Here is a 15,497-nt window from a genome sequence, read left to right as displayed (position 1 = left end):
ACTAAAGACTGCAACAACATCTAATTCTGCCTGAGTTTCCAACCTGCCAGCTTTCCCCATGAGTTTCTGACTTGCTAGCACATACCATTGCATAAGGCAATCCTTTAAACCAAATCTCATTACCTGTATGTCCTATTGGTTCCATTTCTCCTGAGAACCCTGACTGATACGGTAGGTACCAATCACTATCACATTTCTGACAGCTCATAAAGGCTGACTAAGTATTATCATTAATAGCTTCTTTAGTTTCCTATTATAAGCTTATTACACTATACTGAAAATATATGGTACACAAAATAGTCAATTAAACAAACAGGTGTGGATTTCTTGGTATAAAGCAAAGCATTGTGAGATTAAATCACAATTCCTTTCTTTAATTTTGAAAAGATCTATATGTAACAATGGAGTAAAACCAATTAGTGAGAGCTGTGATAGAGGTACATTTAGAATGACATCATAGGCCAGAAGTAGTGATTCTTTATGACTTGAAGTGCACTATATTTGGGAGGATGTGGAGAGAAATGAGGTTGGATGGGTGGGTGGCAGGGAGATACTGAAAATTCTTGAGTACCAAACTAAAGTGTTTGAACTCAAATTTGTGACAGGCATCAATGATGTTGGGTAGGGTATTTTTTACACTATTGGAAAGGCTGTTCTCTGTACAGCTCTATGAAATAAGGAGTGCAAAGGTAGAAAATTAGAGATGGGGGTTTGAAAGCCTCAGAATAGCACATAAAACCTTAAAGGTTCACAGACTTGATGCCTTTGTTCTTCACTATTTCACATTATCTCATTAATGTTATCTCCAAAACCAATAGTGTTATGACATCAGTTTTATTTCTGAAAATAAGCATGTTATTAAAGAAAAAGTAAACATCATCATAATGCTTATAGAAAACTATTATAAAAAACTAAGCTTTACCAATAAAGAAAGCATACTTTTTTAAAGGGAAAAAATCAAGCAAATAAGAAAGTAAGAAAATGTATTGCTTTTGACTTTACAAAAAATAATTTCTAATGACTAATATTTTCACATACATAGACTGTATTAGATACTCGTTGAGTACCCACCTCCATAGGATAGGCATGGTGAAGTACTCTTGAAATTCATTTAAATGTGAGAAAATGCACAAGGAATTTTACATAGAGGTCATATATACTGTAACTATGGCCTTTCTCTTGATTTAGAAACAAATAGTAACCTTTATTTTAGTTGATAAATTTTGGTAGGTAGTAATTTTGGACCACAGAGGAAAATATCTGTCTTAATAAAAGCTTAAAAATAAAAATTAAACAAAACTCTCAAAGATAAAAGGAAAGAGAAAGACATTTCTTATAGAGAGTCATAACAAGAAATAGATACAAGAAACTTCAGATTGTATTGGCAGGGAATAGACGATTCCCCAAGACCCATCATTTACTGTGTTTCCTATCTTCTGACATGAACAAATAATAATGAATTATTAGATCATGGGTTATTTCCAAAGAGCCTAAAAGTGTTAGGTGGCAATGACCTAACACTTCTGAATTTAAAAAATGCTGGATCAAACATAAAAAATGCTAACAGAACAGAGTGGAGCCTGTATTTTAAATGGCATATAGAAGTGCACCTGGAAATTTTATATCCAAAAGTTTACCATTTATACTAGATATACAAGGACAAAAATACAAAATAAAGTGGTAAGCACTGTCGAGAACATCTATAATAACTAGCAGGAGTGAACACAAAGTAAGTCCTATCATTTTCTCTTATCTTTCAATATAAAACAGTGATCTGTATGATAGTATGCAACAGAAAGAGTGAGAATCAACTATAATTTATGTGCATTAATATTATTTTGATTCTCCTTTATTTGAAAGCTATAAAAAACACTAGGAAAATAGAGTACAGATAGCACTACTTATACAGGCTAATGCAATAAGCTAGGATGTCCTTTTCAAATTACAGGTAATGACCCATTAGTGAATTTTGAAATCAATTTTGTAGGTCAAGACCCACATTACAAAAAAATTTAATAGAAAAGAATAAGATACCATGAGACATGAATAAGTATTATTTCTTAATCTTTTTAAAAATGTTGTATATACCCAGAGCTGAGATGTAAAATTTATAGCAGTACAGATTGTGGATAAAAATGTTCAAAAACCCTGAAGTAAAGGGTCACACTCAGAGAATGGTCATCAATACATCATTGTCAGACTGAGGTGGGGTCCCACTGCAGCCCCACTGAAGTCCACTGGGGTCAGCCCTGGGTGTGGAGTTATTTTAGTGTCTTGTCTATGCTCCAGATAATGAAAACTAAAACACATTTAAGCTGCTCCTGGTGTCCAATAGGGAAATGGTAAAAGTACTGGAACCTTCATAGAACTGATGTTTCACATTGCGTTGTGCATTAATAAACCGATCTGAATGCAGTTATTTTTCAAGTGCTGGTTTCATATTAGTAAGGATACAAAAACTATCCTTTTTTTTTAATTCTCACCTGAGGACATTTTTCCATTGCTTTTAGAGAGAAAGGAAGGGAGAGAAAAGGAGAGAGAGAAACATAAATGCGAGAGAGAAGCATCAATGGGTTGCCTCCGGCACACACTTAGACTAGGATTATATGTGCCCAAACTGGGGATCATATGCCTGGACCAGGAATGGAACACTGCAACCTAGGTATGTGCCCTGACAAGGAACAGAACTAGCAGACCTTCAGTTACACAACCAGCAACCTTTCAGTTACCGTATGATGCTCCAACCAATTGAGCCATGTCAGCCAGGGTAAGAGATAGGAGTAAACTTTTTATATTACCTAGACATTAGGCATGTTTTCTGAAGATTTACAAGTGGATCAAGCCAAACTTGTAAGTATTTATTTTTTCTTTTCTGTTTTTAGATTTTATTTATTTATTTTTAGAAAAGGGAAGTGAAGGAAGAAAGGGGAGAGAAACATGAATGTGTGGTTGCCTCTCATGTGCCCCATACTAGGGTCCTGGCCCACAATGCAGGCATGTGCCCTAGACCAGGAATTGAACCAGCGACCCTTTGGTTTGCAGGCTGACACTCAATCCACTGAGCCACACCAGCCAGGGCCAAACTTGTAAGTATTTAAAAAGTGATGTCTAATTTATTTATGCACTAATGAAAAAATGATAAACAAATATAAATAGATTTTTACATTAAAATTTTTCTAGAACATGTACTTGGAATCATAAGCAATTATATTCTGATCTCAAAATTATGCATTATATACAGGTAGAGCTCTGGGGATTTAGAACATTAACTGTTATATTACTTTCAGAGGGGTGGAAATAATGTGCTCTACATATCACTGAAAGGAACAGTCATCTTCATGGAATTCAGTTCTTATTATTTCTCTGCTACTATGGAATATAACACTAGATCTGAATAATGTACACGGCTCAGATCATGACTGATCTTGTTATTGTTCTCATACATGCCTTTTCAAAGAAAAGAAATTTTCTTTGGTTAAACTAATGCAGGTCCCAACATAACCCAGTGTATGTTTCTTCACTTGAGATTTCAATGTAAAGTTTTTAGCAAAATGTCATATCAGCTCATAGGAGACTTTCTACTTTATGACAAAATTCCTCACTTTCTTGGAGGTAAAAAGGAGAGACTTTCATCTGTGAGGTCATTTTAACAGCAATGTTATGATTTCACTGTGGCCCAGTACACTAAAAGAAATATCTTGTGGACTTCCCTTACCTGGCTACGTGATTGATTACAGGAGCAAAGTTGGTTGGCCCATACAGCTGTACCGACTTCAGACTCCTATAGTAAGCCTCCATGACGCCCTCAATGCCATCGCAGTAGGGGTTTTGAGGGTTCCCGTTCTGTAGAACATTACAGGCAAAAAAACAGTAAAAAAATTAATAGTGTCTGCAAAGATCAATTGAAAAAAGAATAATAAACACTGATATTCATAAAGAATTTTCTGGAATACTCATTTATATATTTATAACAGCAAAAATTAAGTGGTCAACATTAGATTGCAATGTATTATATAGAGTGTGATATGATACTAGAATGTACACAATAATTAAAAATAGATACATTTCAAAACAATGGCAGGAGATGATTCTAAATAACCTTGAGAACCAAATATCACATTCTGTAATTAATAATCTCTTCATTTTACACAGGTCTTATACATGTAGGCATGAACATACAAAAATTCTGAAAAGGAGTAAATAAAATATTGGGTAGTTAACGCTGAGTGATTATATAATTGGGGACTTTTATTTCACTCTTTAAACTATTGTATATTTTTCAAGTTTCTGTAGTAACACATTAAAATCAGAAAATAATAAATGTTGTCTATTCAGTTTCTCCTTATGGAAAGAAAATTGTAAACCATCTGCCATGCACACATCTTCAGGACACACCTGACAACGCCAGCTGGAGAAGGGGTCAGAGGGAATGCAATTTGGTGTCAGAAATATCAAGACAAAGGAAAAGGAAAAGAATCAAAGAAACATATCCACACCATTCAAGGGAAATGGAGCTTGCCACCAAGGACTTGTTCTGCAAGACAGCACCCAGAGGGGCAACTTTAAACCTGGAGAACAGCTCTTGCTTTTTCATACTTTCAATACTTTATTTTATTAGGTTTAATTTTCCTGGTCCAGATCCCACAGGTAACACAAATAAGGCAGTGTATTACTTATCTATTTCTATGCAGCAAATTATCCCAAAAGTTAGTGGGTTAAAATAATAAACATTTATTATTTCACACATTTTGGGGGTGTCAGGAATCCAGGAGCAGCTTAGCCAGGTAGTTCTCACTAAGAATCTCTCATGGGTTCACGGTCAAGATGCAGACCTGGGCATCAGAAAGCTTGCCCAGAGCTGGAGGATCTGCTTCGGGAAGTCTCCCTTATACTTCCATTGGTGGGAAGCCAACAAGGACTCTCCATAGGGCTGCTTGAGTGTTCTCACAACATGGCAGCGAACTTCCTCAGAATGAACAACCCAACAGAAAGAAGAAGGAGGAAGTCCCAGTGCCTTCATAAGCCAGTCTCATAAGTTGCATAGTGTTTACTTCTATTTTAATCTATTGGTTAGAAATGAGTCACTAAATACAGGGAACACTCAAAGGGAGGGGAATTAAGCTCCACCTCTGGAAGGTGAGAGGAGACATAAATGAAATTTGTGAATACATGTTAAATAAAACACTAAGGGCAGTAACTATATTTAACATTGCATGAATGTTTTTACCTGAACAGTCACAAGGGACTGTAAATTTATAACTGAAGTTGTTGACTTCTATATACCAAGCTTTATATTAAAATATTTACATACATTATATAGTTTTTAATAACAACTCTAAAAATGTAGATAAAATCATGTCATTATTTCCACTTTACACATGAAGAAACTAAGGCACTGAGCGTTTAAATAATGTGCCCCAAAGTCACACAACGCAGGTGAAAAGAGCCAGTATCTGAACACACGCAGTCTGAGCCCAGAACCTGGTCTCTTCACCACCACTGTTCTGCCATGTTACAAAGTCCTGGGCACTGTAAAGACTGGGGATCTGCGGAAACTAAACCAGATGTTACCGACCACTTCAGTTTTGCCATTTGTGAGAGGAGTGATACCCACTTTTTCTTGTTTATTTCCTTTTTTTCTTCAAACTTTTTATGAACGAAACCTCATGGAAACGTTTAAAAACATAAAAATAATAAAAGACTTCTTTATATTATAAAATTGGTTATGGTAGTTGATTGATATTTAGCACAAGGCAGTTCATGGTGGTTTTGATGTTAATCTGAGCTGACCTATTTAACCTTCCTTTAAGTAAAATTTTATAGTGTTCTTCTCCCTTGATGAGGTACAAAGCTAATTAAAATTAAAATTAATTATTCATTTTGGGCAAATGTGCTATATAGCTTTCTTGAGGGAACAATTACAAACCAGGGTAATTCTGGGCTTCTTTTTGATAGTCTTTTTAGCATTTGAATGGCAGTTTATATTCCCTCTATTCCTCTGAAATTGAAATTACAAGGTCGCCATTTTTCTCATCATTTCATTTTTCTTAGTGGAAAGATAATCACTGGATGTTCTCTTCATCATTATGGAATATCTGAAGCACTAATTTCTGTATTAGTTCTAGTTACATAATAAATTGCTCTAAGATTTCCTCATATGCCATGGATGATAAAAATACTTTATTACATAAAATTATACATTTTCTTAAATCTATGCTTTGCATTACATCAGAATTATTTTAAATAATTTAAAAACATTAAAATGAGATTTTCCTCTTAATGACAACACTGTAATGGGTTATAAAGATATTTTTAAGTTTTTTAAAGAACTCATTTCATAAAATAATTATCTTGGGAATTAGTTTTTGCTTGTTAAAACAAATTAAAATAAGCTTACATGTGGATCTAGCCCCCCACAAAAAAACACAGGATGTTTTTGAAAATAAGAGCATTCAATTTTGTTCTACATGAATGAAGACAGCAATGGATGCTCTATTGCATACTTCCTTTTTAATTAACAACCTTTTCCATTTATAAAATCACACATGTCAATCTGTAGAACACATAAATACATAGAACGGAATTCAAAATGAGCAATAATTCTACTGTGGAGACTGAAGTGGGGAGAGTGTCCAACTTTCACCCATTTCCCCTCCATTTGACCACCTAAGGGATTGTAACTGGGGCGTTAAGAGTTAGCTCTGGACAAGAAGCCTACAATCTCCTTTGTGACCTGCAGCCTACAACACTTCTGAGCGGGCCTAACACACTGACAAAATGCTCTCAGGGGCTGTTGCTTTACCCTTTGAAATGTTAACTGTTGCTGCCCAGACATTGCTTACTACAGCAAAAGCTGAGAGAATTCTCCCTTTTATTCAATTTTTAAAAAGCTATCAAGCTATTGTATTATGCATACAGTGGTAAAGACACTTAGTTGCTAAACTCTTATGTTTAGTTGAAAGGAAAAGGATACAAATAGATAAGAAACTTTATAGATTCCTATAAATGCCAAAGTAAGTGAAAAGCACGTAAATATTTTTCAACATTTAGTAGGATAAAGTGCTTGGACAGGTGTAGCACCTGCAAAACCTTCAGATCAATGCAAAACCTTCTTTTGAGTCTCACTGGCCACATGCCTATTAGAAATAGGTCCTCTGAAGCCCTGCACTACTGTATTTCAGTTACAACCCCACAAGGATCATCAAGAGTCATGAAGACAAGAGAGCAATGACTCATCAATTTCACAATGAAAACTGCTTAACATGGTAATACTAGGACACTTTTCCTTTCTTTTCCTATTCCTTTTTCTTATCCAATTACATCCATTCTTATACATACTTCACATGAAAAGCTTGGTTTCCCTGAGATCCTTTTGATTCAGCAAAGCTCAATTTCAGCATTTGAGCTAACATGAAACTCACCAAGTAGGGAGTATTTAATTTTTTAAAAAGCCTCCCTTGCTACCTGGAAGATTATTTGAACCTGATGAGGATAAAGAGATTAATGGTGGTGAATACACATCACATTTCTTACCACGGAAACCTAAGAGTTTGTGAACATGAGGTGGTATATTAAGTGTCAGACTGACATGTGACTGAAGTGTTTGTATTTGCTATTCTTGGCACTTATAGAACATATACTGCAGTTATATACGATGAGGTTAATACCAAGTACTTTAGCACAAATAAAGTAAAATACTACCTTTTTGGAGATTTATTTAACCCTTGTCTGGCTTACTTTTCTAAGAAAACAAGTGTTTTGAAAAAATTAAAGTGGCATAACAAGTAATATTAGTGCTGAACAATCATCATCATCATCATCATCATCAACATCATCATTTTCGTCATCCATTTGGGAGACTATTTTTCATATATTTAAAGGGTATGACTCTATCCTGTAAGTTTGGGTTAAAAGAACAGTTTAAGATGTGAATAAGAAGGTCTTCTTTAGAAGGAATGTTTGCATAAGTTTGGTTACAAAGAATACATATAGAGGTAGACAAAGCAGAAAAGGAGAAGATAAGAGGGGAGAGAGAAGAGGAAAAAATCATACGCAAGGGTGACAGAAAACTCAAAGAAGGAAAATTAATAACCCTCATTTAGTTTAACATAATTATTCTTTTTCTTAGGCTTAAAATAGCTTGTGACCTTTTTCCTAAGGCACTTAAGACTTAGGATTACATGAGTGATTTTCATGGTTTCATAAGTTTCTGTGAAGTATTAATGCCCCCAGAAACAAAATCCCAACAGATATTCATTTTTACATGACATTGGGAGTATGGCGAGTGGACTATTTCATGGGGGAAAGAATCAAATCCTACAGCTGCCTTTTCTGAAATTGTGGGTGATGGAATAGGGAGGCAAAATAAGTACAGCAATAAAAATATTAAAACTCTATTCTTAAAGCATATATTTAAGAGAAGCAAATATCACTTAAAAGCTTCTGAAAATGTGTATATGTATATACATACACATATATGTGTATATATGTACAGGTATCACCATTGTGTATATGTATGTAGTTATATCTACATGTATATATTATATGTGTGCTTTATTAACACCATTATATATGTATATATGCAAGTATATGTGTACCTATATATACACATATATATAAAATGGCATTAATAAAGCACATTTCTAAGCAGTAGTGTTATAGGTATTTTATAAAATGTGGTTAAGTAGTGGTCAAGAGAACAAATTCTAAAATAAGACTGATCTGGGTTCAAGTCCTGTCCATTGGAACCCTGGTTAAAACTGAGCCTCTGGCCTGAGTTTCCTAACTCTTGGGTGCAGTCTTCTTCCGCATTTAATATAAGGGCTTTTGTTAGAGCAGCATAATGTGACAACTATGATATACCTACCACATAGAAATTTTATGAAGATTAAATAAGGAAATAAGTATACAGTATTTAGACTGATACTCAGTAATTCCTTGGTAAAGATAATATTATTGTTCATTTTGAAAAGTATTTATCAGTGTTTACTTTTGTCTATTTTGCTTGCAGTCTTAAACACTTCCTATAATAATCATGCATTGTTTCTGTAGTAAAAATAAAAACAATAAACAAAGACCTACAAAAATGTGGGGGACAGGAGAGTTTACCTGCTACCACATGCAGGGTAGGCTGGGGGGGTACCTCTGTTAGGAAAACCTAATTTTTTCCTAAAATAATAGCTCACCATCCTGTACTGATTTCCCCATTATTGATGAGAAAGTACAGGTGAGAGTAAGGCTGGCTGGGCCTATCGGCATTACCTGGGTGGGGTTTATTTTGAAGGTAGACTGCAACGCATTGCTTATCTGCAATCACACAATATGAAAGCAGATCTATATAAATTAAACATTAGTGAGAGACATATTTTTATTCCAATCATATCTTCTACAGTATATTTAAATCTTAATTAATTATAGCCATCAGCGCTGCTTCACATTTGAAAAAATTAACTCTAGCTATAATTAGTCCTTTACATTTGAAATGCCATTTTAGAAGAGGCTGTTTATCAATAGAAGATTTATAAATCAGATGCATTTCAGGTATATTAAAAATATCCACACATTCTTTGGTCTTCCTCCCTTTGAGAGACAAAACTTACTTCTGCTACCTTGTTACTGGGCTGGCCTTAGTGACTTGCTTGACCAAGAGAATGTGGAAGAAAGAATGTTCTGGGACTTCCCAGGCTGGGGTATAAAGAGCCGTGCAACCTCTGCCCCAGCCTTTTAGAATATTCACTCCAAGGAAGCCAGCTGTCATGTTAGAAATCTGACTACCGTGAGACTGCCACACTGTGATGAAGCCCCTGACAACTGCATGGAGAGGTTGTATGCAGAAAGAGGGGAAGATGTCCAGGCAACCCAGCTCTCTCTGTCATCCCAGTTCAAGCATCAGACATAAGCAAAGAAGCCAGCTTAGGGAGCACGTTATCCCCAGAAGACATGACAGGGAGACGAACAGAAGAATCCAACTGACAGCCAGAATCAAGAACATGGCTCCACTCAAACAATTCCAGCCATGTCTAGCCATTCAAGCCATCCCAGGAAGGCCCCAGACACTGCAAAATAAATACATAAATAAAGCATCTCCCATTGTATTCTCCTTGAATTTCTGACTCCCAAATCACACATAACAGAAATGTTGGTTTACACCTCAAATTCCTAGGGAGTTTCATTATGCAGCCATAGGTAATCATAATTGACCCCCCTACTTATAAATCAGATGCACTGTAGGTAGATTTATTGCTACTCTATTTAACTGTCATTTTTTTTCTATTAATACAACGCTCCTAAATCAATCATTTAGCAAAATTAACCTGAGTCTACAGTCACAAACAGCTGCTACCTGATTAACTAAAGCAGAAGTAGTGAACCAATATTTAAAACTCCAGCATAAAATTTTCTTTCAAATATCCAGTCCTCATGATGAATCCTTACCAAAGCAAACTCATGAGATATCCTTCCATCTGGAGGCAGTTTTGCACCAAAACCTAGAGCTGGGAACATTTTATCACTGTCATAATCTTGAACGATTTCTCCCACCGCTTTCAGAGCCATGCCATAGGCGTTCAGCTGGTAAGGGTTCATGTAGTGCAGAGAGGTGGGCTGGGCAGGGTTGCCTGACAACAGAAAAAGATTTCAGACGTGAGTCACAAGGCTAATGATGCAATTTGTTTGGACAACATTTTCCTTGATATCCATGTCTTGATATTTATTTCTGTTCCTTGATATTTAAATATATTTTTCTGCCTACATTTATAATGTGTCAAACAGTTTTTTTAGGGGATGGATATTAACATGGAAATATGTGTTACATTTGATCACACCTGTAGAAAATTTCCCAATGATCAATCAAGTATATGCATTTTTTTCAAAAATTATGCCTCATCATCAATTGCACAGACTATTCTTGAAATTCAGTTCCAGAGAAGTATAAAATTACTTTTATTAATTTCATTTTATTGTAGTATCTATTTTTTTTAAATTATGTGCCTTTAGTTTGAATTCTTCTGCCTAAATCAGAGGATCCAACTGAATTAATGGACTTGAATAATTATGAGGTCTTCCTAAAGTGGTATTACAAAAACAAATTAAGTATTTGAGAAGTATCCCAAATTCTCATTTTAAAAAGGAGAGCATAGTGATTTTCAAATTCAAGCTAATAAAATATCTAGATCTGAAAAATTACTCAGGGTTTCTAACTAGACTTTAAGGCAAGAGGCAGAAAGCCCAAAGCAGAGTGTTGCCATTTGAAGGACAATATCTATAAAGTGCCTGCAATAAAGTCTACCGCAGTGTTTACTGGAAGGACAAGACGAGATTGTGTGTGTGTGGAAGTGACTGAAAACAATTAAGTGCCATAGAAATGTAAGGTTTAACGACTACTGTTATTGATGTCTGGATCATCCACCCGAGTCTGAATTTTCAGTATCTTATGCTATGCAGGACGTTACATTTGAATACAGATGAATTTGAGAGAAAGTAATGTATGCGCTGCCACTTAAACACATTGAGATTCACATTGATTTGCCCTAATTACCAGCACTAGGCAGCCTGAAAATCCATTAAGTGTCTTAAGTAAAAATGGAAAGTTAAATGGAATTCCTAATAGCACACATAGCTCAATTCTACTTTAAAATGTTGCCTGAAGAAGGGAAGTCTCAGGGCATAGTTTTTTTCTGACAAGGAAAACAAATAATAGCAAGTATTTGAAATCCAGATAGAAACAAAATAAAGGAGAGATCTTCCCTTGGTTTACAGTACATGTAATTATACCAAGAACACTTTTGTTCTAAAAATAATTTATTGTGTAAAGACATTTATATTTCCAAAGAGCTACAAACATTCGAGGGCTGGTTTCACATGACAAAATGTCTAAACACGTGTCTGCTGGCCAAGATGATCTCGATGTTCCCCACCTCCCCACCATGCTTTACCAAATTTTAGACAGGATTCTCCTGACCATGGGCCCTGAGTTCCCTTTTCTTAGAGCATTTACTTTAGATAACTCACAATGGTAAAATTCTCCACTGTTTGAGATCTAAATCTTCTACAGTCCAGGAATGTCTTTTTCAAAGACCTGGGAGCCAGCCCTTTGAAGCCATCACAAGATACCATGCCTATCAGCTACAGTCTCTGTGGGAAGGTAGGAGGCTAACCTCTCTAAGTGTTACTTAGCAAATATAGATGGTGGGATCACACAGACCAAACTCCCCTCCAATGTCCCCAGTATTTATCTAATAGTTCATCAAGGTGCTTAAATTCTCTCCCCTCTTTTGTTTTGGAGGTATGGAGTCAGTATCTCTCCTCTACTGCAATAGCTTTGATCTCTATTGCAATAGTTATGAAAAAAAGTCTTCTCAGCCAGTTTAATTTGTCTGGTAAAAATTTCCTATGACACTTTCTTTTTCTTTTTTTTTAAAGATTTTATTTATTTATTTTTAGAGAGGGAAGGGAAGGAGAAAGAGAAAGAGAGAGAAACATCAATGTGCGGTTGCTGGGGGTCATGGCCTGCAACCCAGGTATGTGGCCTGACTGGGAATCGAACCTGCGACACTTTGGTTCGCAGCCCGTGCTCAATCCACTGAGCTACGCCAGCCAGGCCCGACACTTTCTTTTAAAGGAGGTATTTTGTCAGTGAGTCAAAAGACCACTAGGGCCACAGATAAGCAATACCACTACTTTGCTAAGTGTTTATTTAACCATAGCTCTTAAACATAAGCTGAGTTGCTACCCAGAGATTGCAATATGGCTACTAATTCAATTTTGCTAAGGAAACCATAATTTAAAATAAAGACACCACTAATATCCCAGCATGTCCAAACATCTTAGCCTATCATGCACAACAGGGCCTGATCCTACCCATTCAAAGATGTTCCCTAACTCTTTCCAGCAACAGACCAGTCTCTTCACTGGACCACTAAGGATATTTTCTTCCCACCACTACCTCTTGCTTACCAGCCTGTGTGGAAACACTCTCTTCATCTCCAGCTTATGTCTCACATGCACCAGACAGCCTTCCTTGTTTCTTCCAGACCTTACTGCCCTCTCCTACTTGTATGGCTCTAGTGTTCTGTACCACAAAACATGGCAATTTGAGTTGGGCAATTTGAACTTGCCAAAATGAGTGTCAATTTCTGGAATCTGGGACCATGTTTGTACCACTTCTGTTTCTGCCACAATGCATATTGAGAATGAACTTGTAGTGGGTTGGTAACATTAGAGCTCAATTAATAACAACAGTTATAATTGCATGAAATTTAAAATGTACTTAATACCTTACTGCATATCTCATTTTTCAACAGCCCACTTATGGGTACTTTTATTATACCCACTTTTCAGATTATGTCATTTTTAGATTAAATCACATAACAATACTGGTAAAACTAAAATATGAATCTAAGCATTCAGATTCCATAGTCCTTACTCTTAGCTATAACTCTTACTTAAGGATCTTGGAATATTTTAAACCCTGAATATAATTGAACTTATATTTTATTTTGTTTTAGAGGTACACCATACCTTTATTTTAAAAAGTCCCACTTGAATAGACTCTTTTTGAAAGAGCTTTACTGAGACATCATTCATATAACTTACAATTCACCCATTTAAACTATGCAATTCAATGATTTTAAGTATATTCACAGACAGGCAAAATCATCACTCCAATCAATTTTGGAGCATTTTCATCACCTCAAGAAGAAACCTTGTACCTATTCACTATTATTTCCTAATCATTCCATCTCACCCAGCCCTAAACAATAACTAAACCACTTTCTACCTCTATTAATTTATGAATTCTAGACATTTCATGTAAGTAGATTTACATATTATATGGTCTTTTGTAACTAGCTTCTTTCACTGCATGGTGACTTCAAGGTTCATCTAGGTTGTAGCATGTTTCATCACTTCATATTTTATTCATGCTTGTTGCTGAATAGTATTTGTATGAATATACCACATTTTTCTATCCATTTATGAGCTGATGGACATTTGGGTTGTTTCCATGTTTTGGTTACTATGGTGCTAGATATTTGTGTACAAGTTTTTGCATGGAGGTTTGATTTACATCTCTCCTGTATCCAGAAGTGAAATTACTGGGTCATGTGGTAACTACATCTTAAGAAACTATCAATGTGTTTTCTAGAGTGGCTGTACCATTTTACATTCTCACCAGGAGAGTATGAAGAGTCCAGTATCGCCACATACCCTCAACATGATTTGTCTCCTGATTTTTAGATTATAACCATCTAGTGGGTGTGAAACAGTATTTCATTATGGTTTTGATTTGCATTTCCTGATGTCTAAGTATGCCAAGTGACTTTATATGTGCTTACTGGTCATATTTATATTTTTTTTGAGAAATGTCTATTCAATTTTTAAAATGAGGTTGTCTTTTTATTGAGTTATAATTATTCTTTATGCATTCTGGATACAAGTCTCCTATGAGATATATGTTTTGCTAATTCTTTCAGTCTGGGGTTTGTCTTTCACTTTGTTAACAGTGTTCTGTGAGGCATAAAACACTTTAAATCTGATGTTCAATTTTTATTTCTATTTAAATTTTTTTTATTTCTTTTGTTACTCATGTTGTTTGTGTCACATGTAAGAATCAACAGCCAAATCCAAGATCATAAAAATGTATCCCTATATTTTCTTCTAATAGTTTTAGAATTTTAATCCTACCATGGAGGTCTTTGGTTTAATTTGCATGAATTTCATATATTATGTGAGGTAAGGGTCCAACTTCATTCTTTTGCATATGGCTATGCAGTTGTCCCAAAAATAATTTGCTGAAAAGACTATATTTCTTCACTCAATTGTCTTGGCGCCCTCTCAAAATCAGTTAATCTTAGACACATGGATTTAGTTCTGGAATTCCAATTCTATTTCATTGATCTATAATGTGTCTTTATGCCAACACCAACTGTCTTGATTCCTGTTGCTCTGCAGTAAGTTTCAAAAATGAGAATATGCAAATCTTCTTGCTTTCTTCTCTTTTCTTCAAGTCTGCTTTTGTTCTGAATCCATCGAAATTCTATGTGCATTTTTGGGTCAGTTACCCATTTCTTCAATTTTTGAGAGACTGCATTGAATCTGTCAGCTGATTTGGGAAATATTACCAATTTAACAACATTACATTTTCAAATCAATAAACATGGCATCCTCTTATTTAGATTTTTGAGCTTTCAACGGTGTTTTTTCAAAATAGTTTTTAGAGTATAAGTTTTACACTCACTTTGTTAAATTTGCTCCTAATTAATTGGATTCCTTTGATATTATTGTAAATAGAATTGCTTTCATAATTTCATTTTCAGATTTGTGGGTAAAAATTTATATATGGATATTTTCTCCTTCAATCTTACTGAATTCATTTATTAGTTCTCATGAATTTTTAATGGATTAATTAGGATTTTCTATATATAAGACTATGTCGTCTGTAAATAAAAATAGTTTAGCTTCTTTCTTTCCAATCTTTTCACATCTAATTGCTCTAGATA

At 35.1% G+C, this 15,497-nt stretch overlaps 1 protein-coding gene across 2 annotated transcripts in view; it reads right to left on the bottom strand.

Annotated features, from left to right (window-relative positions):
* Positions 1 to 15,497, bottom strand: part of CPNE8 (copine 8) — a 175,436-nt gene that overhangs the window by 22,385 nt on the left and 137,554 nt on the right. For both annotated transcript variants that reach the window (XM_036019176.1, XM_028532678.2), the window contains exons 15-16: positions 10,435 to 10,616; positions 3,716 to 3,843 (exon numbers count right to left, since the gene is read on the bottom strand). In XM_036019176.1, the coding sequence (XP_035875069.1) occupies positions 3,716 to 3,843; positions 10,435 to 10,616 (310 nt within the window). The remainder of the gene's footprint in view (positions 1 to 3,715; positions 3,844 to 10,434; positions 10,617 to 15,497) is intronic.

This window comes from Phyllostomus discolor, chromosome 2 (genome assembly GCF_004126475.2).
Source record: "Phyllostomus discolor isolate MPI-MPIP mPhyDis1 chromosome 2, mPhyDis1.pri.v3, whole genome shotgun sequence".
NCBI classification, from domain to species: Eukaryota; Metazoa; Chordata; class Mammalia; order Chiroptera; family Phyllostomidae; genus Phyllostomus; species Phyllostomus discolor.
Note: the sequence above shows the minus strand (reverse complement) of the source record. Positions and strands in the feature narration are given on the sequence as shown.